Source organism: Labrus mixtus, chromosome 8 (genome assembly GCF_963584025.1).
Source record: "Labrus mixtus chromosome 8, fLabMix1.1, whole genome shotgun sequence".
NCBI classification, from domain to species: Eukaryota; Metazoa; Chordata; class Actinopteri; order Labriformes; family Labridae; genus Labrus; species Labrus mixtus.
Genome location: NC_083619.1, coordinates 28,425,242 through 28,451,204, shown reverse-complemented (window position 1 = coordinate 28,451,204; position 25,963 = coordinate 28,425,242). Strand labels below are relative to the sequence as shown.

The following is a 25,963-nucleotide window of genomic DNA, read 5'->3' as shown; positions in this document are numbered from 1 at the left end:
AGAGGAGAAGAAAGTAGGTCAGGTGGGCTCTGGGAGGGGAGTCGGGTCATTTCCCCTGGGCCTAAGTGGTCTTTAGTGGGCCCAAACCAGTCTAAGGCCCGGTCAGTTCAGCGTCAGTTCATCATTGATCCCGAGCTTCAGCTTCTTCTTTGTTTTTGTTTTTTCAGAATTCTTCTCTGCATGTGAGTTTGATTAGTGTGCATCAGACGGCAGCAGAGACTATTTGTGCATGATTGTGGAGACTAATGAGTCACAGACTGGATTTAGATTTCATCAGGAACTAGTTTTCATGCAGGCACTCCTGTTCAAAGGTTGTTACATACATTCAAAATGTGTCATTCCAATAGTTCAGACGGCCCAGTGTGGATCTTTCTTCAACTTCTAGCTCTCAGACAGGAACATAACTTTGGTTTGATTTAACACATAACAGGGTTCCCTGTGGTCTGGTTCATGCAATCTGGAAAGTATAATCTCTGCGGCTGCGGATATAAGTAGAGAATCCCTAAACGCTGGTGATGTTCAGAGTTTGTGATGGGATAAACAGAGTCGTGATGGTGCGGACTGTCCTTGTTTTTCTGAGTGCTGAGCGCAGACGTTCCAGATTCATGTATGCACCTCAAGCTTTTCTGTTATTTCTTTAACAGCTGCATCTTAAAAGTCACCGTTCAAGCCGTCGGTTGAGAAACCTTCAGTGTTGACTCATTGCATCAGACACATCTCTGCACTTTCTTGTTTTAGCTGTGATGGTGCAGTGCAAGAACTATAGCAGGCCGTGGACTTTACAAAGTGTGGAAATGCTCCCATGAGGTTTTACCAGGAGCAGAATGATCTGTAAGGGTCGCACAGTCTCCAAAAAAAAAAGGATAAAACACTGAATGAAGGATATTTGTTGATTCCAGTGTTTCCTAATAGTGTGTCCTAACAGCCTGTGAGCAATGCATCGCAAAGCAGCGCTGTTTTGATGCATCATTTTTAACCTCGACACCCCCCTTTCTATTTAACTTTCTGTCAAAGATTCTGATCATGTTGCATTGTGCAGCATCGCACAGCATCGGACGCTGGCTGTCCACACTGCGTCCATCACACATGGACGAGGGATGAGGGAAATCGACGAGGTGCTGGGAGTCTGACAGGAACATTTTCTTGATTTCCCTTTTCTTCTCGCTCAAATTAGTTCATTAGCTTGTTTTGGTAATGTTTAAAAAGTGGTGCTGATCCGATTCCTATTCACATGTAGGCTACAGATACCAACACTGATTCGATATTTTTGATCATAATTCAAGAGTAATAGTGTAATTGCTAATATTATAATGTCTAGCACTTCATTGGTAACAAATTTTGCTGTGCTCTGTGTGTCCTCATAGCTGGTTACAGCCACGGAAAGAATACTCAGATAACCCCTGAAAGTACATATTTAGCTGCTTTAAAACCGGTAACTTGTATTTTTCACTTCGTGGGAGACTTTGCAGCAGAACCTGACGAATCCCAGTCATGTCACCGAGGCCCCCAGAAATGCCCGACCAGAAATAGCAGACAAAACCCTGTTGGCTTTTTCTGTGGATGTTGCATGTTTGCCTCTGTTTGGAGAAAACAAGGAAGCTGCCCTGCAAGCATAACTGAGATTACAGCCTGCGCTTGTGGGATACAGAGTCGCTTTGTTCGGTGAGCCAAAAAAAGCTTTAAAAAGCACCACCTCATTCAAAACAGAGATGAAGAAAAGAGGTTTTGGTTTTTACTTGTTGTCATGCGGGGCGAGTCGGGTGCATTCTGCTGCGTCTTTCTCACCTGTAAGCTGCTCTGACCAACCGAACGGGGACACCAGAAGTTAGTTAGTGTTGGAAAAGTTACTTTTATCCGTCCTTTTCTTTGACCCGGGTCGTCTCACGCTGGCGACCTTAGAGCCCTGTAGCCGACAGCTCATTTATGCACGTTGAGTGATTGAAAATGGCCGCTGTCTGGGTAAAAATATACCAACTGAAAAGCAGGAAGCGGGTCAACAAAGACTTGAGTTCAGACAGGAAAAACAAGTTCGAATTTCTGCACGTCAAAGCCATTTTCAAAGGGCTTCTTTTCTGAAATCTCTTTTGAACATGCTCGTCTTCCTTTCATGCACAGGATAAGTGTGTTTATGTTCGAGATGGGGGGGTTGAAAGTGTTTCTTTGTTGTCTCATGTGGCTTTCCTGAAATGGGAAGCCCAAAGCATCTTCTCAGTCATCTGTAGCGGGGCCAGTCACCGGGCGGGCGGTCGGAATAATGAAGCGATTCAAAGGAGGTGAAATCGTTCTTTAGCCGAAGAGAAAGTGAACATGCTAATAAGGCTTCAAAGCGTGGAAGCACACTGACAGTCCTGGAAGTGCAAAGCGGTCATGTGGAGTTTCATGTAATGGAATATGGGGAAATAATATCACTTAATCTGTGACATGTTGAAACTATAATGATGCTTCAAGCCATTGAGGTGCTGCACCTGGATTATCTAAAAGACGCGCTAACATTACCATGTCTGATTTCCAAACCAAGAAAACACCTGCTTGCTACTTTTGCAGCAACTATTAAGCGCTCAACAAACTGTTTCCCCTTCCGGGTGGAACACCTGCCCAGTAACAAAGGTTCTTACCTTATATAGGTAACCGTCAATCACTCTGTGTGATCCTTTACACAAAACACCACCTATTATTGTGATAATCTGTTTCTACAGTACAGTTAAACTTCTGTTACTGGACTTTCTTCTATGTTTTAAGCGGCCATTAAAGGTCACATATTCTGTAAAATCCACTTCACCATGTTTCTCTAACACCAACATGTGTCCCTAGTCCGTCTACAAACCCCCCAATGATGAGAAAAGTCCATCCTCTCCGTCTTCTGCCTGCTCCACTTTTCAGAAAATGTGTGCTCAAACAGGCCGTTTGGAGATTTTCCCTTCATGACATCACAAAGGGCAGTAGCCCCTCCCCCAGGTGGGTGACACTCCCACAGCTAGGTGTTTGTTCTGAACCTCTGAGTCTGCCTTCTCACCATAAACAATAGGACATGGAGCGAGAAAGACCGAGACACCCTTCCAGAGAGGGGGCGTGGTCAGACACAGCTCATTTACATATTTAAAGGTACAGACACAGAAACAGCCTGTTCTGAGCAGGGCTGAAATAGAGGGGTTTATAGACATGATCAAATACAGGATCAGAGTGGATTTAGAACAAGAAACTTCACACACATGTTTTGAGGAGCTCTGAGACTTATTTACACTGAAGAGGAGGAGAATATGTGACCTTTAATATAAGACGGGATCACTCCGAGGTGCCAATCACCAGAGTGAGGCAAAAGACAACAGGCGTCCAACAAACTTGTTGAAAAGGAGGATGATATATCCCCTTTAAAAGAAGCTGTAACTGGCACATGAGAATATTTATTCCTTGTCTGCGAATCCAACATTAAAAGTTGTCGTGTTTGGAATTGTGGCCACAACTGAGCCACTCATGATTCCTTTTTTAAAGCATGGACAATACGAAGTGCATGTTCAGAAACAGACATGTCAAAGCTATCGATACAAACATCTGTTTTCTCCATCAGTCTCGTATCAAACCCGCCCGCCTCTATCAAATATTCAGGGGGCGTCGTTACATTCCATCTTTCTAGTCTCTGAACTCAGACAGATGTGAGATTTTCACATTTGTTTTCCCAGTAGGAAATAACTCGTCCGCATTGTTTGTTTGATCGTTTTTAAAACTTGTAATTACACTCGGTGGTTTGCGAACACTTGGCTGCTCCAGATGTATGTATTTAGTCACACGCTATTTATCACAAACTGTGTATGACTCAGTTTACTATTCCCGAACACTGAACAGTCTACCTTCTCCAGTCTGTCTTTGTTCTGTGGTTTATTTACAGCACAGATGAGAGAAAACATGGCTGAGTCATGAACAATGGCCTCTGTGTTAAACCGCCGTGTCATCAGCATACAGAGAGATGCAGGAATCAGAACAACATAATGGGAGCTGTGGATTGGTTAATGACACGCACTGACTCATTAGTGATGGTGTTAAATTCGCGTCCTGCGTCTAAGACATATTACAACCTGCAAGAATGCTGTAAACATACTTTTTGAGGCAACCTCTCCCCCTGAGATACATGAACAATGATTCCATGTTAAAGTCATAGATATAAAAGAAGAAAAATATTCTAAAACACAGAATGAATAATCCAGATTTAATTCAAACTCTTGACAGTCGAATCATGTTCAGGAGTCAGGAGCTGCAGTGAAACACAGACGAGCTGTCATCAGGATTTTATAACTCTGATGAATGAATACTTTTGGTTTGTTTGAAGAGGGAAGATGAATGTTTGCTTACCGGTCGTTGTGTCCTTGTTGATGACAGCACGACTCATGGAGGCATCAAAACAAACACAACAAAAACAGCTGTTCCACTTCGAGTTCAGCATTTTCCACTGTTCAGTTTTTTAACTGGCATTTTTAAAAAGCAACTTTTCTTTGTTTTGTATTTTTGGGAGTCATTCATTCGTTCCAAGCTAACAGCTAGCAGACTACGCTGTTTTCATGAGTTAATAAAAAGTTTCTTATCTTTAACAAAACATCATGCCCTCCATGTCGATGATGAATATGACATCAAGTCTGCAAATCGGGCAACGAATTTGCTTTTCTGATGTGTCCGACATCACATGAATGCAGCACAATCACTGGGTTTTCCTCAATTCAAATGTATGTAAAAATATCACAGCGGGTTGGATCTTCATCCATGTCTGCCGCCGTTTCTCTGTGAGCATTTTAAATGTTTCACCTTTATGTGTCACTACTTTCAGGACTCGAGTGTAGCTCTTGTTTTTCCCTGATTTGATCGGTTGACACATCTGTAGACAGCCCAACGCTTTGGTATTATTGATAGCACTCCTCTGCAGAAATCACACCCCGCCGCCGATCTGGAGTTCTCCTCGACAACGTGACGTCATCTGCAAACAATCTATTTCATATTTTTCAAAGTGCACATTCAAGTCATGTGGAGCTTTAAACAAACAGCTCTGTGTTCACACTGAAGAGTCCTCGGGGGATTTTTTTTGGTCACATCACAACCTCTGCACGATGGTGCAACCTCGCACGCCCTGTTGAGTCAGACAGGTTTCACAACCAAATCCCCACAGATTCATCATGGAAGCCATCAGTCTGGCAGGTTCAGACGCAGAGAACACCAGGGACGAGTTCATGCACGACTGAGCAGATCGATTTAGATGTAGAGAGAGAGGACAGAAAACGCACCACATGTTCAGCTACTGTAAAAGTCTTCAGAGCGGCTTGAAGCGTGTGTTGACATGTCGTGTTTCTGTCAGACGACGACCTGTTGGACAGCGTGTACCTGCAGCAGTGAGGTGTGAAAGTAAACGTTCCAGCAGGGTGATAATGACACCTCAGTGCTCGGTGAAAGCTGTGATTAGAGCAGCTTCACACCGCACGGATCAGCTGGGACTTTCTAGTTTGTCCCGCCTGCTTCTGCTTGACTTCTCTCGGAGAAACTTTGATCCTAAAGGCCACAAACTCTAAATGTTGAAACCTCTTTCTACTTATCTCTTTCATTAGATAAGGTTTATTTGTTTTTTTCCCCCTCAAGCTGCAATACTTACTCACGTTACAGTTCTATACACAGAAGTCGTTTTGTAACAGGAAAACATTTTTCTTTTCTCAGAACAGCCCAGATTAAAGTGTCTCACTGATGATTATCAGCCCAACAGCTGCATATTTTAGTCCCTCCGACATCAGCTGATTACCCGGTGGGACCATTAGCCTCAACGTTTCCAACTTCAGAAGATGTTCCTCTTTTCAATGGCCACATTCTGCTCTGATTAAATGTTGAATCCACTTCAGTCCAAACGGTCCTGGCGCTTCTCCTCTCAGGATCGATAACACTCTAGGCAGCTCTGCTCTTACATTTCTCCTGACTTGATTAAACGTCCTTCTGTGACTTACTGTCAGAAACCCTGCAGTAAAAAGATGAATTATTAATGGATGATCAAATGTTTTCAGAAGTATGTTTATGATTTCTGAAATCCTAAGAGCTCGAGTTGCAGGGAGTATTCAGAGTGTGTGAGAGTTTAAAGCTAGGCTAACCTGAATCGTTCCTCCATGTTATCGTATGTTAATCCCTGAAATGTTCATTTGGGGCTGAAACAGATGTCACATTTTAAAGCGTGCTGATGTCATCGTGCATACCAAACTGTAGCTGGTATGATTAGCTTGTTTTTGTTGTTGTTTTGAAGTCATGAGTTGTGTTTCTGTGTACGTAGCAGCGCTCTCTGTTGGACTTCCAGCGCCGGACCTTTCTTCTTCTTCTTTCTCTTGGAGGAGTCGGCTCGTGTTTTTCCCCTGGCGGTTTGATTGTGGTCCAGATAATAAAAAGACTTCCAAATCTTTCCCTTAGAATCAGCTGCAGACTCACACGGATCCACCCTACAGCTGCTCTGCAGATCCACGATGACATGCCTTTTAATTATCCGGGCGAGCAGCTGAGGAGGAGACCCAGAGCTCCGACTCCTGAAAAAAAGTCGATGTCTCTGATGTTCTTAGGATGCACCGTGGGAAAGAATTAGTTTTGAGTGCTCGTCTTTATTTGGTGTAAGTGACTCTTTGATTCACTGAGCATCCTCAGAGTCGGTGTCACTTCTATCACCTGTTGGACGGCTCTTCATCCGCCCTCTTTGTGCTCCGTGTTTCCTGATAACCCGACCTCTGACAGCCAGAGGACGGACACGCTGACGAGCAGCTGCTTCCTGAGGAGCCTCCAGTCAACACCTCCGCTCCCGCCCACTCTGCGCTGAGCGACCTTTAACCCCCTCTGACAATAGTTTAGTTAATAATTCAAACCCGCCAGGTGTTTCTCAGAGTTGTCTGGGTGTGAGCTTGTGCATAGTAACACCACTTTTAATTATTCATGTTGAGGTTAAGATTACCCGCCTGGTTGAAAGCTTTGGTAGGGAACGGGACAGAAACCCAGATCTATAAGAACCTGGTTCAAACTGATACCAAGTCTGGTGGGTCCAATGACAGGACATCATCTCAAGACGAGACATGTCTTTTAAATCAAATCGCTGGTGCACAAAGATTCATCGATTGTCTAAAAACGTGTTTGCATCCCTGGTTTCAGGATGTTCCTGTTTTGTCCCAGTCGAGGAGGAAACCTGTCCCTGCCTGAACTCCCTTTCTTTCTTTTTTTTACACAACGTTCACATAAACACGCTCTCGCTTTCTAAATGTTGACCAGCTCTAAGTCTGGGCTCTAAATATATTTCGACCACAGAGCCTCCGAGCTTATGCTGAAGTCGTCATCTGTAAAATAAGACACAGGATCCGGAGGGAGGCAGAGGGAGGCTTGTTAAAGAGTTGATCCTGTAGGAATGCTCAAAGCTCAAAACAGATCATCTGTTGTTCATTCACATTTTTAAACACATTGTTTTGGCACCATTTAATTTTAATACATGTTTCTGCCTTTACAGGGAAACTTTTTATTTTATTTTAGCTGATGGTTTTGGTGATACTCGACGATGGAGATGGAAACAATCCCAGCAGGTTGGGACAGATCTCAAATCTGCAGTATTTACTAAAATGTGCACGGTTTAAAAGTGTGCATTTCATTCTTCGCTGGTCAGACATTTTGCTTTCGGTGTGACCATCAGAGCTCACACTCGTACCTGCAGTAACTGAAGCTAGAACCTAAATATTTTCACTCTTTTCAAAGACACGTTAGGTTTCTGAGTATATTTATATCTTCCTGCTGTAGTGGGTCGGCTTTCTCGCTGCGGTGAATCGTCGCAGCTGAGTAAATGTAGTTCAAACAAATCATCCCCTGTAGCAGCCGTCCGTCTGGTTCTGGTCTCTATGTCGTCCGGGTCCATGTGGTCCCAGACTCTTAGTAAAGAGGGTATCACAGACGTCACAGCTCGGCCCAGCTCGGCCAGCAGGAAGGAAGGTCCCACAGAGAATAGAGCTTTTATGGTAGCATAAGATGAGTACACAACATACCTTAAATCATACCTGAGGGCATTTCTGTGGGTGGGCCTGCTTCGAGCCTATATCATTGCTGACGACGGGTCCTGATTGGCTCAAAAATTCTTGGGTTTTATTAGAATTCTAAAGTGAGCAGATGAGCTGGCGGTTTGGTCGCGCCCCATGTACGGAGGCTTTTGTCCTCTAAGTGGGCGGCCCGGGTTCAAGTCCGACCTGTGGCTCCTGTCCCGCATGTCGTTCCCCTCTCTCTCTCATCCTCACTTCCTGCTCTTTCCACAGTCCTATCAAATTAAAGATCCAGAATAGACCTACAGCGTGTTTTAATCAGCAGTAACCGCCCTCTGGATTATTAAAACATGTCTGAATATTCAGAGGGAGTCTGTGCCGGCCGGATGTGGCTGCAGAATTCCTGCCTCACACATGTTTTCATTTAACTCTGTACAAGCTAACAGCCGTGTTTCACATCATTTCACCAACAAATAGCTGGAATTGAGCTTTTTTTTCTGTGCCTCTCTTACGAGCCGAGTGGGTGCGATCGGGCTGTGATGAGTTTGGTTGTTCTGCTGCCACATCGAGGAGCCGCACACTGGAGGGAATAAAAGGCTGCTGGGGTGTTAAATCTTTCTTTTCCATGTCATTTTGACGGGTACATCTTCAGTCCTTTGTGATCTTCATTCTCATGTTGTGGCCTTTTTTTTCCTCAAGCTATTACTCTATGCTCATTTGGCGGTCAGAGATGATTTGTGTTGAGCTCATTCCTAAAGGCCCGCTGCAGACAGAGGCTTCGCTGCTTTGTTCAGCAAAAGTGTAATTTATTTTTGAATACTTCTGACCGACATGCGCCATGTTTTTGATTTTGATTTTGATTCCTTGGAGATTTTGTCCAATAACAAAGGTTTTTAAAGGTGACATATCCTCCTCCTCTTCTTCAGTGTAAGTAAGTCTCAGAGCTCCTCAAAACATGTGTGTGAAGTTTCTTGTTCTAAATCCACTCTGATCCTGTATTTGATCATGTCTATAAACCCCTCTATTTCAGCCCTGCTCAGAACAGGCTGTTTCTGTGTCTGTACCTTTAAATATGTAAATGAGCTGCATCTGACCACGCCCCCTCTCTGGAAGGGCTTGGGTGTACTCTGTCTTTCTCGCTCCATGTCCTATTGTTTACGGTGAGAAGGCAGACTCAGAGGGCAGAACAAACACCTAGCTGTGGGAGTGTCACCCACCTGGGGGAGGGGCTACTGCCCTTTGTGATGTCATGAAGGGAAAATCTCCAAACGGCCTGTTTGAGCACACATTTTCTGAAAAGTGGAGCAGGTGAAAGACGGAGAGGATGGACTTTTCTCATCATTGGGGGGTTTGTAGACTAGAGAAACATGTTAGTGTTAGAGAAACATGGTGAAGTGGATTTAGCATAATATGGGACCTTTAATGCATGACATAATCGTTGTTACCTGGTCTTATTTTACTTTTTTATCCGCTGGAACCTCGCTTCTTTGAAGGTTTTTGCAGATTTAAAAAATATTCCTGGAAAAAACATACAACTGTCGTAAAACAAGATCAAAATGCTTCTTTCAAGCCTGCCACACGGCCCTTCTGATAACTTTTCAACTGCAATATCTTCGTTTTGATAAACTTGACATTTCAAACTGCTTCAAAGAAAGCTTAGTAAATATGTTTTATCATGCATTTGTACAAAAATCACCTTTAAAACATGCACATTACATAAAATAACACTGTTTTCACCGTCTAAAGTTACACTCCAGACAACACACACATGATCCCCCTCTGCTGTTTGAGAGCAGCCAAATTCACACTCGCAGTCTCGATCAGCCTTCAGTCTCAGTTCAGATTAAAGTCTGGAAAAAAAAACCCTCCTGGAGAAATGACACGTCATGTAGCATGAACTCCAGGTTTCACCAGACGTTCTCTCTCTCTCTTTAAGGCAGAATGAAATGTGGCGCGGCTCCCCGAGCTGGGTGGTTAAGTGGTATGTAACGTCTAATGAAGGGGTTCGAAGGTCTGGAAATTCAAAAAGAGGAGCTGAAGTGACGACAGCAGTTATTATGACGGATAATGTGTATGCACTCTAAAGATACGGCGACAGAATACACAGAAGGAGCTTCAAGGTTTTCTTCATGTTTCTGCTTAAAAAAGAAGACCCTTTATTGAAGCAGGTTGGTCTCATTGAGTTTATAAGAACCTCTTTTCAAAGTGGGACCTGGCCGAAACAGCCAGCAGCACAAACACAAAGTCACAGACACAACGGGAGACAAAGTACGATTTACAAAAACACTCAAATTTGCATGAAGAGAGAAAAACCACCTGGGAGTCAGCAGTTCAAGCAGTCGAGCTAAAAACATCCACATCCTGTAGAAGCTGCTTCCAGGTCTTCATTTTAGATTTAAAAACCTGTAAGGACACCAGCTCCTCCAGTCCAGGCTGAGGGTGCAGAACACCCAGAAGACCTGTTCCCAGTTTCTGTCCAAACGTTTGGGACGAAGAGCAAAGACAACTGTCTGGTACTTTTCTGCATTATAAAAACAGATTTAGTGTGAGAGCAGACCAAGAATAACTTACATCAAGGTGTACCAGTGTATGAGCACGCCATCCTACCTGAGAGTTCAACTCACAATGAGTCAGAGCTTTACAGTTTGAGAAGCTCAAGGATGCATCAACCATATGGAGACAGTGAGCAGAGGCGTGCATGTACAACACATCTCTATAGATGTGAATCGCTCTTTAACCCCAGAGATGATCTCCGCCCGACAACTCTACCAAAAGCATCACCTCTTTCCTTAGTTTCCGGCGCACAGCGTGACATTAGAAGCTGTCTGCACATAAACACCTTAAACAGAGCTTCTGAAAATCTTCACCCTGGAAGGAGTTTTCTAAAAGGTGTGTTTTCAGTGACCGAACACACAGTTTGTGTACAAAAGGTAAAAACAAAAAATTTACAAAAACGCCTGCCTACACTTGGATGATCTCAAATCTGAATGAAACCCTGAATTCGGCCATTTATCTGTCTGCAGAAACATTAGACACTCCATGCTCGAACACTAACTCTAAACGGTTCAGGCTGGTCAACATGTGGAGGAATATCTGAGTCTCTTTAAAGCAGGATTAACAATTATCTTGTTTTGTTGGCCAGAGGCCGTTATCACGTGGTCTCCGTAGTGTGAACAGTCCTGAGGGTAAACTGCTGCATGCTTATTGTGGGAGTCGCATTAATCGTCCTCTGTGTGCCGCAGACGACAGAATCAGGACGTTTGTTTTTGCTTTGCCTCTCGAGGAGATAAGAAGCTGATTGGACAGATTAACCATTAACTTTAAAAGGGAAGTACATTTTATGACCGGGGTTAAAGTGAGTAACCGTCTCACTCTACATGTTTACTCTCTGATTGTTTTTTTTGAGTGTGTCTGGCTCTTATCCAGCCAATGGAGAGAAAGATTTCAAAACTACAGTTCTGCAGGGGAAGGTATCTAAAGCCTTCTTCACACATAAAATATAAAATGACAGGACAGCCGGCCTGCCTGTCACATCCTCTTGAGTTTCCCTTTCCCACACATCGCTCACAACGGGAGATTTTACCTGTCAGACGAGCACCGGGGTCTCAGGGGGCAAGACATGAGGAAAAAGGAGGCTCCAAGGTGGCGGACAGATGATGACTGTATGACTTCCTGAATGATATGTGTAGTGGTAAATAACATCCTGGCAAGCAGAAATAACTCTGAAGCAGCTTTCCTGCCAGGGCGATCACACTGGTTGCTTCACTCACAACGAGGCGCTCACGGCTCACTACTGAATCTGTGTTCACAAATTTTCCCTATTCAGACTACCGTTTCAAGCCGCGATATTTACGCCCCTGTGCCGTGTCTCGGATGTGTAACGGGGGGACGCAGTGATCCTCTCTGTAAGAGGTAGTAACAGAGGCGTTACAGAGGAGAGAGAGGATCAGCGGTGGAGCGCAGCGCTGTGTGTGTGTGTGTGTGCATGTCTGACTGTGTGTGTGTATGTGGAGCTCCTGCTGTGCCCGGCTTCTGCAACGCTGTTATTCACAGACTGGAACACCAATCGCACGCCGTCACTGAATAAAGATATATAAAGATGAAGGAAGCCAGCAGGAAAAGTAGCTGTGAAAATGATTATTGTTAAACTTTTACCTAAAGAGCTCCTTTTCATCACTCTGGTAGTTTGTCTGGACGTTTTCCATGACTGAGGACAGATGACGAGATTGTAATTATTTTACCCTCGAGATGTGAACTTTTCAGTTTAGCCGCTTTTCCAGTTGTTGCAGGACAGATGTGAATCCAAACTGTTGAAGAGGTTTTGCTCAACAGGCAAACGGCGATCATTGTGTTGTGTTGTGTTGACAGTGAGTGACGGCTGAATAGAAAGAATGCACACATCAGTGTTTGGAGGGAAACACAGTCTGAGTGCAGACTGACCTTGAACGTTAGTCAGCCGTGCAGCATGAACCAATCAGGTCGTAAAAAGAGTTGTGGAGAACCAATCAACGCAAGCGGCTGAGGGTTATTTAGATTTGAATGACTGAGAGCAGGGGATTGTGGGAACTGATGAGGTGGCTGTATTGACTTTTGGAAAGGTCTGGGAAAGCCTAACAGTGACAAACACATACACGGAAATAAACACACACTTGTACATGATTAAACTTAAGTACACAAACAGACAAAAGTCAGTGAGAACTGGTTTATCTGCAAATACACACCGCACACAAACTCAAATCAATAAACAGATTATTTACACATGCAGTCAAGATCATGTTCAAATTCATGAACAACTGCCTAATTTAAAATGATTGACACATGTTTGGGGGGCGCAGCAGCTCAATCTGTAGGGACTTGGTTCTGGAACTGGAGGGTCCTGGTATGGATCAAGTCTTGAAATTGGTCTGGTATCTGGAGAGGTGCCAGTTCACTTTCTGAGCACGGTCGAGATGTCCTTGAGCAAGGCACCAAACCCTAAACTACACGGCCTCTCCTTCATATGCAGCCCCCCTCGCTCTGAAATCTCTCCATTAGTGCACATCCACAGGATCCTGTTTGTGCATGTGTGTGTGTTTTAGTCAATGTGTGTGTAGCAAGTTTTAATATTTGTTGAGCCAAATCAATTGAATGCTGACATCGAGTACAGCTAACTACGCATTCAGAGAAGAGGTGTTTAATCGGGCAGAAGAAGTCACCTGTTGGACAAACTCTGACTTTGTTTTCATCGTCAAACATGAGAGAAAATGGTGGCATTGTGGGAGTCTTACACCAAGAAAGTCAAGAAACATCGATATCACAATCACAATTGTGGCTTAGTTGTGATTTTAAACATCTGTATTTATCAGCCCTGATTTTCCGGTGTTTCTCTACTATTTAACCCTGCCTACATGTGTTTGAAATCAAGTCGTGTTTGCTCATTCAACCCGCTTTGTTGACGGTAAAAACAAGCATTAAAAGAAGTTGTTCTGAGAGGAACTGTCACGATGTCCCAGATACTAAACTGATCACTATTTGTGTTGCTTGCTATTTTCCATATTTTTAGTATTATGATTTGGGGCAACTTCACAAAACTTTTCAGGTTCAACTTGACTGTGTTTTGCTGACAGACTCACTGGAACATGTGGGATAATAACAGCTAAAGAAGTTGTGCAATGACTGAGCAGTAGGCCAAGTATTCAGCACCTTTCTGGATGGAAAACACAAATAATTTAGACTGGATATTGGTTTTGTAGTAAATGTTATAATCTGTTTTGTTGTAGCTCACGGATTTAAAGTTGTCTCTGATCTCTGTATGAACTCGTCAGTCCTGCTTTGAAGCGTGTCCGATCAGATCCCGTGCAGACTCTTGATGGAGGGCCGCAGCTGTTGCTGATGTGCTGCTTTCACTGCTGTAGACGAGGTCAAAGGTCAGTCAGCACAGTGTTCACACACTCGGTAGAAAACAACTGGGCTGATGCTGCCTGGTTCATCCCTGGATTATTCCATCTATTCTGCATGCTTTCTCTGCAGCTTTCAGCCCCTCTGAGGTTGAATATCTGAAGAATAAAATTCTGCTGCAGCAGACAGAGCCAGTTGTTTGCAGCGCTGCATAACTTCTCAGAGAACATCCTCAGTGTTGTGTTGAGTCACAGTTTTCAGCGTTGGCCCTGCAGGCTTTTTGCTATTGAAGGCGCTGATAGAGAGGCTGGCTGTGGTCGAACACAGGACCGTGTTTGTTACCAGAGAGGAAGTGGAATCTCTCAAACGAGACAGCTGCTCATTCCCGACCCCGACAGCGTACCAACGCTACAAGCACCACGGATCCTTGTTTTACCAGCCCTCCCTCCCGCCGTCCCCCCGCCCCTGACCCCCAGCCTCCTCCCATGTCCCGCAGAGAGAGCACTAGCCACACATGTTGAAGTTACGGAGGGAAAATACACAAAGGAGAAGGGTCACTGCCTGGGTTTTTCTCCCAGGGCTTTCAGGGCAGGAGGTTTGTGTCAGTGTTTTGGTTCTGACTGGGAGGACGTGTCAGGATGGAGATAAAGGCCAGGAACTGGTGTCTCTCTGGACAACTGGCACACGTGGTTGACTTCATGACCAAAGGAAAGTTATACACTGGTGGGTGGGCCGGACTCCAACACTTGAGGATCATAGAAAGAAGAAGGAAACAAAATGTTATAAGAAGTTTTGGAGGTGACCGGTCCAAAGGAAGCTCTTCCTAACATTGATCTTGTTTATGTCTTGTATCACTGATCGTGCAGACTGTCATATCAAAATATTTAGCTCAAATTATTTCCAAGAACATGACGTCTGCCCACAAAACAAATGATTGCTGACACAACAGAAAAACCACAACATTAGGAGGTTACAAAGCCGAGACATTTCCACGTTCAATCCAAAAAAAATTCCCATGATACAAGCTTTTGTTTCAGGGTGAATAATCAGTAAGTAAGATGGGTCTACATCCCAGAATATTTACACATTTTCAAATCGTGGTCTCAAAATGACTAATGGCGTTAAAAGTATCGGAATTCCTCTCGTGGTTTGGGTCAGCCAAACTCCCCAAAGAAGAGCTTTTATGGAGGCAAAAGTTGACTGTTTTTTCCGTCCACCAGCAGTCTCAGTTTGTTGTTTGAAATGTCTGTCGATATTCAAGAAATAATCAATTAAGAGAAAACGCTCGTTGCTCGAGTAAGACGCTGTTTTTCTCACAGGAAGCAGATGTTACATCGCCATCTTAAAACCCACCAAACTCTGACTCACAGTCATTTAAAGCCTGTTTTGTGACTTCAGGCTGGAGCGATGGTGCGTTCAATTTGATCTCGGAAGTCGGAAATACCACGTTGCCGGTCTGATACGTCATCAGGAACGAAGTCGGTATTCTGACTTGGAACTCGAAGCAACTTCAGTACCCCGAGTTTAAATCCAACATGGCTGCCTCGTGCATCAACAGAGAAGTTTCATGTGTGTTATTAATTCAATCACTAAGATTCTGCACTTTCTATCTGAGGAAATGTCATGTTATTTCGCGCCCAAACTGTCACTTAGTTTGATGTTATCGCCTGGTATAGCCACCAAAACAAAGGCTCTCCTGGAGGCCGCCATCTTGCTTGGCAGACTTGTTGCCAAACAGCTGGAACGAGATTAACTCAGGTGTGACGTCATTCCCAGCTCCGAGATCTGAGTTACGCAGTGAATAGAGCGCACCATAAATCCACACGTTAGCCTCTTTAAAAGATGTATCCAGTTTTTAAAAATGCCTGATTTCGTCTTTAATATTCCAGCTTGACTGCGACGCCATGACTCTGCCCGTGAGATAGTTTAACTGGAATGAGCGCCTCACAGGTCTTACTGGTGTAACAGCTGGGCCTTGATCCGCCCAGCCCTCAGCTCCCAGTCCTGTCTCTTTAGCGTTCCCCCCGCTCATGTGTTGACATTAGCTCGGCTGAGGCCCCGGCTTTCCTTTCATGTCTCTGCTTTGCTAGAAAATCCTCATAACTGCGTTTGTTTTCTTACGATATTTAAAAAAAAAAAAAAAAAAGTCGTTGGTTTTCTTTTTGAGGAGTTTTTTCAGGACGTCTTTTCTTGGGTCAACAAAAAGCCGTTCTGTGTGAAGTCTCTGGAATATCGCGGTGTTTATTTGTCGAGCCTCTTTGGCACGGCGAGAGCCAAGCAAGATCGGGGAATCTGAAACATTCATGACATCAGATGTTTGGAAGCCCAACTGGAGGGGATATTGGACCGGAACACATAAATAAACCAGGAAGTAAGACTGTTTTCAGCAGGAGTCTCACATTACTGACATAGCCTGTTCTCATATACAGTCAGTATCCCATGCATTAAAACATGACGGTATGTTAGCTGACCTCTCGCTTGCTGTTGTGAGGTCACACAGGACGTGGTAAAAGGTTTCAAATCGAGGCTTTATACTCTCCTAACCTCTAGCCAACAAGTGTGTGAGCACAACAATAATGAAGAGTTTCCTTTTTAAGCTTTAACCACATTTATGGGTGTTGCAAATCCAAAACTCTGAAAGTAAGTAGCTTTCATTTTAAACGACCAACAGAGTACTTTGTGCACAGCCAGCCTACGTACTCAGGTGACGCTCGGTTGCAGGAACATACAATGAAACACTCGATGAACCGTGGCAAACTGAAACATGACATGACTGCATTCTGTAGCTTCCTCAGGTTCGCCCAGCATGCTAGCTTTCTTTTTAAACCCTAACCACGTGCTGCTTCTTGTAATTGCTAACCTGTAGAGCCCTGCAGGTGCAGAACTGAAGCCTAGATGGTCATAAATTAAAGCATGGGACCCTCAACAAGCTGCAGGATGTGTCAAGATGGGAGTGTGAAAGTGCATTGTTTGACAACTTGTACTGTCAGGATAGACGATCCAACAAAGTGTGTAAAGTTTCTTTGAGTACCAGTGTGGTTTAAATCCATTCATAGATCTATGCATCCCGGTTCTATGTTTTCCTCGGTCCATCGGGAAGTAAAAATGGAATCTTTGATGTTCAGGTTTCAGGCAATCAGTGGAGATGAATGAGGGAGAGGAGGTGAAGCAGAGGCTGTGTGTGTGTGTGTGTGTGTGTGTGTGTGTGTGTGTGTGTGTGTGTGTGTGTGTGTGTGTGTGTGTGTGTGTGTGTGTGTGTGTGTGTGTGTGTGTGTGTGTGTGTGTGTGTGTGTGTGTGTGTGTGTGTGTGTGTGTGTGTGTGTGTGTGTGTGTGTGTGTGTGTGTGTGTGTGTGTGTGTGTGTGTGTGTGTGTGTGTGTGTGTGTGTGTGTGTGTGTGTGTGTGTGTGTGTGTGTGTGTGTGTGTGTGTGTGTGTGTGTGTGTGTGTGAAAAGGAGGGAGGGAGGGGTGAAGAAGTGGATTAAGGGAGAAGGGAGGGAGAGGACAATAAGATAGTGATGCCCCTTTCTCTCCCCTCAGCAGAGAGAGGGCGGGCGGCACACGCTGCACACAAAAGACCATGGACGTGTGTGTGTGTGTGTGTGTGTGTGTGTGTGTGTGTGTGTGTGTGTGTGTCTTGGTGTGTGTGTGTTAGGGGGTCTTTGGTGGTAAAAAGATCCTTTGCAAAGTGTTCTGCAGGGAGTAGCCAGACCCCTCTCTTTCTTTCTCGATGGGAGCGTCAGATTCCTCGGGCGCTGCACATCGGGAATGTCCGCGTGTCCTCGGCCGGTAAACAGCACACGCCTCGTCTTTGTGCACGCTACAATGAGACATCTTCCTTTGTTTGGGTTTCTATCTGGAGCACCAAAGAGCCAGACGTCAGCCATTGTCAACATCAGAATGAAGGCTCTGCTGCTGTGTCCATATATCTGTTTAACTTGATAAAACTGACCATGAATCATTTGATACTTTAACCCCCGTTCTCTGAACCTCTGCTAACTTCAATCAGAGCTAAACTGAGAAATGAAATCCTTTAAGAATCACTTAAAGGAAGATGTCTGAAGTCACATTTTCACAGACAGGTGATTCTGGGCGTCCTGTTGGCTTGGTCGTGTCACTTCTCATACGGCATAATTCAGGATTTTATTTCACCTTGAGCTGTTGAATGCATGTGACTTTATTTTCTTTGGGTCCAAAGTTCATGTCAATATTTCAGCAGAAAGCCCCCTTAAAGAAGAATCTTCCAGACCAGCGCAGGATATTTTTGTTCCTCTGCTCGCTTTACTTCTCCTTTAGACTTTTGCACGCCGTCAAGAGTGAAGAGAGACGAGTCATTTCTCTGTCACACTCTGTGATCAGAAGACGACTCTTCTTCATGAGTTTCCTCCGAGCGTCAGATTTATCTCTCCTCCCAGGACATCCCAGGATCTTTGAATCATGCGGTTTCCCTCTTCAGAGAGGACGTACGGACGGACGGGGGGGGGTTTAGAACAACACACAGCTCCCCTCTGATCCACTGCTGACACTGCAGACCTGAGCTTTACCCTCAGCCTGTGTGTGTGTGTGTGTGTGTGTGTGTGTGTGTGTGTGTGTGTGTGTGTGTGTGTGTGTGTGTGTGTGTGTGTGTGTGTGTGTGTGTGTGTGTGTGTGTGTGTGTGTGTGTGTGTGTGTGTGTGTGTGTGTGTGTGTGTGTGTGTGTGTGTGTGTGTGCGTGTGTGTGTGTGTGCGTGTCCCATCCATTCATCCGTTAACTTCCCCCCCCGCCCCCCCCCAGCCAGGTGCCCCTCTCTCCGCCGCTCCGGTACGACTCTGTCAGAACGAGGGGGCTTTTAGGTCAAAGGTCCTTCATATGACTTGTACAAAAAAAGAGGAGGGGCTTCTCTTTTGAAAGTGCAGCGTTTGTTTTTCCCATTAGCATTAGCATGTCACGCTAATGAACGCCGGCAGCATGTGGCTATGCGATTAGGAGGGGATGGAGTGCGAGGGTCCTTCTGTTCTTCAGCTCAGATGTATCTGAACAGGAAGAGATCTGCAGGGTTTATTACTCCTCGCCTGATGTTTTATCTGGAACGTAGTTTGCTCAGACTTCTATGGAAGCCCGAAGTGGACACATTTTATTAACTCCATTTTCCTGTGATAACGAGATCTTTCTGCTCGTTTTTTTTTTTTCAAGATTACAACTTGTTTATCTTCATTCTTCAGGGTTACAAAGTTACAAATCAAACAGAAAGAGTCTGAAATGACCTCACTAGTGGGAATAGTAGCATGGCATGCTACAGGGATTAGCCTAATGTTTTGTTTTCTTATCACGGGTATTCTGCACTTTCTATCTGAGGAAATGTCATGTTATTGTCACTTAGTTTGATGTTATCGCCTGGTATAGCCACCAAAACAAAGGCTCTCCTGGAGGCCAGACTTGTTGCCAAAATCTCAACTGGAACGCGGTTAACTCAGGTGTGACGTCATTCCCAGCTCCGAGATCTGAGTTACACGTTTAATGGACCTTTTCTGCATTCATTAGCCCGGTTAAAAAATGTATCCAGTTTTTAAAAATGCCCGATCATGGGTTCTGAACTGGTGGATTGGGACCCAAACGTGGGTTGCAGCAGCACCGGCTTCTCCTCTAAAATCCTGCCGACGCTCTCAGTAACTTCCCGTACGAACTGAGAAGAGAAGCCTTCAGCTGAGCCGCCATCTTTCACCCTCGCAATCGCCTTGCCTGTTCCTCAGATTTCTCCGGGGTTTACTTGCTTTTTTTTCTTCGGATGGGGCAGCGTTACTTTCCTTACTCAACATCATAAATTAAAGTTTAAAAACCGACAAATTGTGATGAAAATAACAGCCGGTGGCCTTGTCTTCAGAGGTAGTTACAGAGGAGTGACGGTTTCATGTACGTGTCTGACTGGAGCTCTCACTGTGCCATGTGAATTCACAGACTGGCACAACAATGTGACGCCGTCGTCGCAGAATCCATAGATAGATACTTTATTGATCCAGAGGGAAATTCAATGTGAATGTAGAAAGACGTGATGTGAGCTGAGCTTTATACGGCTCGTCTGAAAAGAACTAAAAATACATCAAGGGAGTAAATAAAATGTATGGATGCATGTTCAATCGCGGCTCCATTAATGAATGTTTGGCCGACAGTGTCTTAATCACAGAAAAGGGAACACAAAAGCTTTTTTTCTGAACAGCAGATGAAGTTTCAAACCTCCAAACACGATGTGTAGTCTCAGATTCCTCACATTCTTCATTAATTCTCCACAAACTCAGCAGAGCGAGGAAACAGTGGTGATTAAAAATCCAGCTGTCAGCCGAGAGGAGGTGGGGGGGGGGCAGAGGGCGGGGGGGGGACCCTGTAGCAACCTGGGGCAGTAAAGTCGACAGGTCAGCAGGTATATAAAAGTGTTTTCTCTGTCGCTCACTAAAAGAAGCATCAATAAACATGCAGCTTTATTGGCCTCCTGTGTGGCTCCTGCAAGAAACAGATTTCAGAAACCCAACACTGCACAGTTCCACAGCGCTCCTATTGGTCAGAGAAAAGGCTGGTACCATGGTGATGCCATGGTAACCACAGATTGGGATGATGCATCTTATGTTGCAGTAAGCACACGACAGACATTAGCATTAAGTGACCTTCCAGTCCCATTTCCTTCCTGCTGTCACCTGGTAGATCGCAGGAGTCGTTTTTTATTCAGTGTTTGTGGTTTTTCATCGTTATAAAGACCGGACACTCGTTGAATCACTCCTGAATTATAATGTCAGACACTGAGAACATGCAAACAGATTCACTTGTTGTAAAGTAACTGACTGGTTGCCTCTTGCTGCAGCCTGCTGTATTTGGTTCTACTGTTTGTTCTTTTTGATGATTTTTTTGGGGCTTTTCATGCCTTCATAGAAAACAGTAGAGAGATACAAGAAGGTTGGGGATGACCGATGTTGGGAATCGAGCGTGGGGCTTCAACTTGTGGCGCTAAATGGGGCGTGTGATTTAACCACTGAGCTAAACCCGCGCCCCTGATCTGCAGTTTAAAGTTGAAAGTATCTCTTGTAGGTCTTGATGAGTGTAATAATTGGTTATTTTTCTCTTGCTGCAGGGTGACCGTGTGTGGCTACGGGAGGATGAGCAGTACCTCCCCAGCACCGTGTCCTCGTGCTCTGGAGGGGTCGTCGTCTTCGCCACGGACTTCGGACAGGTAAGAACAACACTGTTTCTTTAGCACGGGTCACGTCTCCACAGAAACAGAACCACCAGGGGAAGTTCTCCTGAGAAAAACAAGGCTTAAAATGCCCTGAACCCCGTACTGAACCCTGAGTGATTCTGTGTTATCTCTTTGATCCGTGTGTTGTGAAAACTTTGGATGCAGACGAGGTGAAGGTCAGAGGTCACATTGGGTTTTATGAATGGATGTTTAGGGTCGGTTAGAAGAATTAACAGGAGTCCCTTCAAAGGCTGGATTTGACATCTAACATTTAGTCATATTTCGGTTTTCTCCTCTATGAGGGGTCAAAGTGACTTAAGGAGTTGATCTGACTGCAGAGAGTCACGAGGGAACGTAGACGTGTGTTTCTTCACACGGTGTGAGTCTTTGGCTTTTGAAGCTCTGCTTTGACTCCAAACATTAAAGGGATCAGACAGAGCACCATCATGTCGTTCCAACACACCTCAGCGTTATATATGATACCTTCAGTCTGTAGAAAGACCAACAGGGCTCTGCTGTCAGCTGGTTTTACAACTTCTTCAACACACGTCGTGTTGTAGGACGCAAAATCTGTCTTTTTGAAGGTCTCAGAATCTAAAGCATTTCTACCCCGCTTTGTCTCGATCTGGGCGGACTCTGGATTTCAACTCATGACTGATCAAGACCACAACTGAGAGGCTATTTTTTAGATTAGAATGAAAACTCCTCTTTCTAAAAGAACAAATAACTTCAATTCATTTATAATTTGATTTTTATCCCCCGGTTACGATTATTCAGAGATATTTATGGTCTTGACTCTGCCTCCTTCTGCCTTGGTCTTGGTCTTGGTCTTGGTCTTGGTCTTGGTCTTGGTCTTGACTCGGTCCTGATCCCTAAATGTCTCGGTCTCGGAGCACTCTGGTCTCGTGTATGTCTTGGTCTTGGTTAGTGTGGTCTTGACTATGACAATACACACTTTAAGTTAGAAATATAACTGAAGATCTTTAGTTGTTTCTTTTTAAAGCTTGAAATAACAGAGATGATAACGTTTTAAAACACGGTGTATCAGAAAGAATCAAAACTTTGGACAACTTTACACCAAACAGAAGAGAATATGTATTCATTTTTTTTTTTTACAGCTTCTTCACTAAAAATGCTGCTTTCTGCTGATTTGCTGATGTGAAACCTTTAATATGAAGCTGGACCAAAGAAGCCAAATTTAGTTAAGGCTGCTTAAAAACAGGACATTTAACGAGTCTTTGTCCTGACTTTATCGAGTTAACGTTTAACACAACAGAGTCTAACTCTTTCTGTGTGTTTTGACATCATATTTTTTGTTCATTTATCTTAATTATGACGGTTTTCTGGGGAGATTTGAAAGATTTCAGGATGCACTAATGTATGAAAAATATGTGCGAGTACTCTCCCACCTTTTGTCTGAGCTTAAGAGAAGTTAAATACAAACTTCCACAGTTTCTTCACTTCATGAGAAGCCTTAAAAAGCCAACTAGCAATCCCCTGAGTGAACTGTTTTGGGGGGGGGGGGTGATTTCATCTCCTCTGCCCCTCCTGTGCTGACAGCGCTGACAAAGCCTCCCTGTGTCGACGGTGAGCAGCAGAGGGTCACTGCCAGAAGACGCTCTGTAAATGTGAGCGCTGAGGGATTTAGGCTCATGTTGAGCCGGCGTATTGTCCTTAAGATTTAGAGGCAGATTAAGACATTCTTATCTCCTGGTTTCTGCAAACTCAGAGACTCAGTCAGAGCTGCGGCTCGCTGGAGCTAATGACCCTCTGCTCTCTGGTTAGCAGGCTCACGTTTAGGCACCGCAAATCTCCGGTTAGTTTGTGGAATAATCAGGAAAATATAAAAAGAGTTGTGTACATCCTGCTATATTTAACATGTTTATTTTATGCAGAGGAAGCTTTTATCTGCTGAGCTCGTAGTTTTTAAATAACCGCAGCAGAAGAATGTTTCTCCCAATCTGTTTGAGAGCTTTAAAAATAATAAGTGTTAGCGACTGTGTGTGTGTGTGTGTGTGTGTGTGTGTGTGTGTGTGTGTGCGTCTGTGTACCAGCCGTCTGTTGTGTGTCACTTGAGATGAATGTCACCTGTTCAGTTCAGAGCAGATGTTAGTCTTTGTGAGGAAAGTAGGGGCCGACCAATCACAGAAGACGACAACTACGAACCCCACCCACTACAGAGAGACAGAGTGTGTGTGTGTGTGTGTGTGTGTGTGTGTGTGTGAGTGTGTGTCTGTGTGTGTGTGTGTGTGTGTGTGTGTGTGTGTGTGTGTGTGTGTGTGTCTGTGTGTGTGTGTGTGTGTGTGTGTGTGTGTGTGTATGTGTGTGTGCTTCACATCACCAGTAGTTTCCCCTTGATGTACAGTATGTCTGAGTTTGTAAGTATCATCAGGTTCATTTCTATGAGACTGTAGAAAACATGGACGCAGTCTCAGTGATGTCACTCACTGGTTTCTGAAGAGGCATTTTGAAGCTGAACGGTGGCGGTGGCCATATTGGAAATGCTACCTCCACCTTACTTTGGATCAAATGTTAGAAACAGACAGAGAGGTGGAGCTGATGCGAGCCTTAAGCCTCCTGGCTTACAGCTACAGCGTGCACACCTGTCAGTCAACTAAGCCACGCCCCTAATTATGAGATTTATGCATCACTCGTAGACACAAGTTAGCAGTAACAAATGTAAACCCTCGTAGAGTTTTTACCATTATAGAGAAGAGCCTAAGAGACCCAAACCAATCATTGAACCAGGCTGTAAACAGGTTTATTTCTGCTGTAAAAACAGCTTCTTATCTCGGGACCTAATGGGGTTTCTTGTCTTGTGGAGACAGCCTCAAGTGGACACTTGAGGAACTGCAGTTTGGTGCATTTCTGTATTGGTTTCATTTTTCAACAGCAGAGGTTGCCGCTTGCTCTTGATGTGTTTGTATCACTATAAGGGTTTTCTTAGCGACACAGGCTTCACATTATGAAAAATAAAATGTATCCCAAATAAGCAGCTCGTATGAAAAAGTCGCAATTCTTCCCTTTAATGTGCAGAATCATTGAAATATGTGGCTCACCTGTAGAAACTGTTGTTTTGTTGTAGGTGCTTATGTCGCTGCAGTTTTAAGAGAACTTGGGCTTTAATGTTCATGTACAGTGAGCGTGAGTCGAGCTATCGTTGGAGGTCGCAGGGTTTCTCTCGTCTTGCTCGGGTTTCAGTGTTTTCGACGGCGCAGACAGTCTCCTCCTCCTGAGCTGACTGCAGGACAATGCAGCAGGAGATGAATGGTGATTCAAAGAGCAGCTGCTGCTTTTGATGATGATGATATGTGGGAGATTGGGGGGGGGGGCCTGAGGCGGACGAGGGTTACCTGTTCAGCTCTCTGACAGACAGAGTGAGGGGCAGTGAGGGGGGTGCGAGGGCTCAGCTTTCACCTCTAATAACACAAAATGAAGAGTTTCATTTCTGCTGCTCTGACAAACTGATTGCTGCCATGAAAGTCAGAGTGGTTATTAAACGTATTGAAGCAATTAGCTGTGCAGACTTTCCACTTTTAGAGCTGCTGAGACACCTGAGAGAATTTCAACCTGCCTGGATTTCATTGTGAGCTTTCAATTCTGAGCCAAAACAAAAAGAGTAAGATGGATGATTCCAGCTTGATAGCATATGTAACTAAGTTAAAGTTTAAAAAGTCCAAAGTTTTGCCCAGAGGATTGCAGCACTTAACATGTGTGGTGGTAAGGTGTAGTATTCAAGTGTTTAAAATATTGACAACCTTAATCATAAGCCAGCTCGTATATTGGTCAAATCGGTTTGCTTTTCCTTCTTCACATTCCAGCTTTTTTTGTCTTTAGAATCATTTTTAAAGTCTTCAAACCAAAAGCAAACCCGTAAAATAATATTGGACCCTGAGAACAAGGGCCTGGGCCGATCATTTTGCAGAAGTTTGTTTGACTTAGTAGTAAGACCGGCAGAGTCCACTTGGGTTGCAGTAAGAGAAAATGAATGGCTCAAACCACTTCTGAGGCCTGAGTTCAAATCTCTCAAACCAAACAGACATGTGGTCCAAAGCCAATTGTAAATGGGTCAAAGTTGATACTAAACATACTATAGTGTACTTCAGAAACAATGAAGTGCTTGTTACCTGACATATGGTGGTATTCTTTTATGAAAATATTTAAATTTTACTCCCAACTAACATGTCAGTAAATGGAAATACGATCTTCAGATCTCTACAGTGTTATATGAGCTACTGGAAAAAACCCATTAGTTAATTATCTTTAAATGTTTTCTGGTTCAGAGTCGTCTAATTGGCTGAACATTTGTTTTTCTGATCCATGTAAGTAAGAACAACAAACTTTATCCTGACTGATCCAGGAACAGAGCCTGAACCCCCCCCCCCCCCCTCACTGATGCTGTCTAATGGCTTTGTTTCACAGAGATTTACCCCAGTTAGCATCTGTCGCTATAGGCTTAGCGCCCGGGCCCCATGGCTTTGTTATCACGGCGTGGACCCTCCTCATCTTTACAAAGACAACTGGACTTGTTAGAAACCTAATTAGGCCAAAGCGCTCCCCTATGGAGGCCTGCTGGGAGGACACTGTACCGCTTAGGATACTGTCCACGATGAAAAGAAGGTGGGAGACTGATAGCGTCCATAGAGCGTCCACAGAGCGCCTGTGTTTCCTGGTTTTGGTTTGTACAGTCCTGTTTCCAGCCAGCTCGTGGGTCGAAAAGGGAGGGAACATAAACCCTGATGGTTTTGGAAAATTAAAGTTATTTATAACAAATAAAGTTAAAGAGGAAAGTTCAGGTGTACTGTAATGAAAGAGCCTAAGGGTGCTGACCAAAACAATGAAGACAGAACAAAAAGTGGACTCCAAACTAAAGTTCA

The 25,963-nt window shown here is 44.3% G+C and overlaps 2 protein-coding genes across 2 annotated transcripts in view; both read left to right on the top strand.

Annotated features, from left to right (window-relative positions):
- Positions 1-10,431, top strand: part of oc90 (otoconin 90) — a 433,801-nt gene extending 423,370 nt beyond the window's left edge. The window contains exon 23 of the mRNA XM_061043753.1: positions 8,909-10,431. The gene's annotated coding sequence lies outside the window, so the exon portion shown is untranslated. The remainder of the gene's footprint in view (positions 1-8,908) is intronic.
- The window catches only part of myo10 (myosin X), a 115,350-nt gene that overhangs the window by 13,642 nt on the left and 75,745 nt on the right, over positions 1-25,963 (top strand). Inside the window, exon 2 of the mRNA XM_061043660.1 lies at positions 20,982-21,080. Coding sequence (XP_060899643.1) covers positions 20,982-21,080 — 99 coding nt within the window. The remainder of the gene's footprint in view (positions 1-20,981; positions 21,081-25,963) is intronic.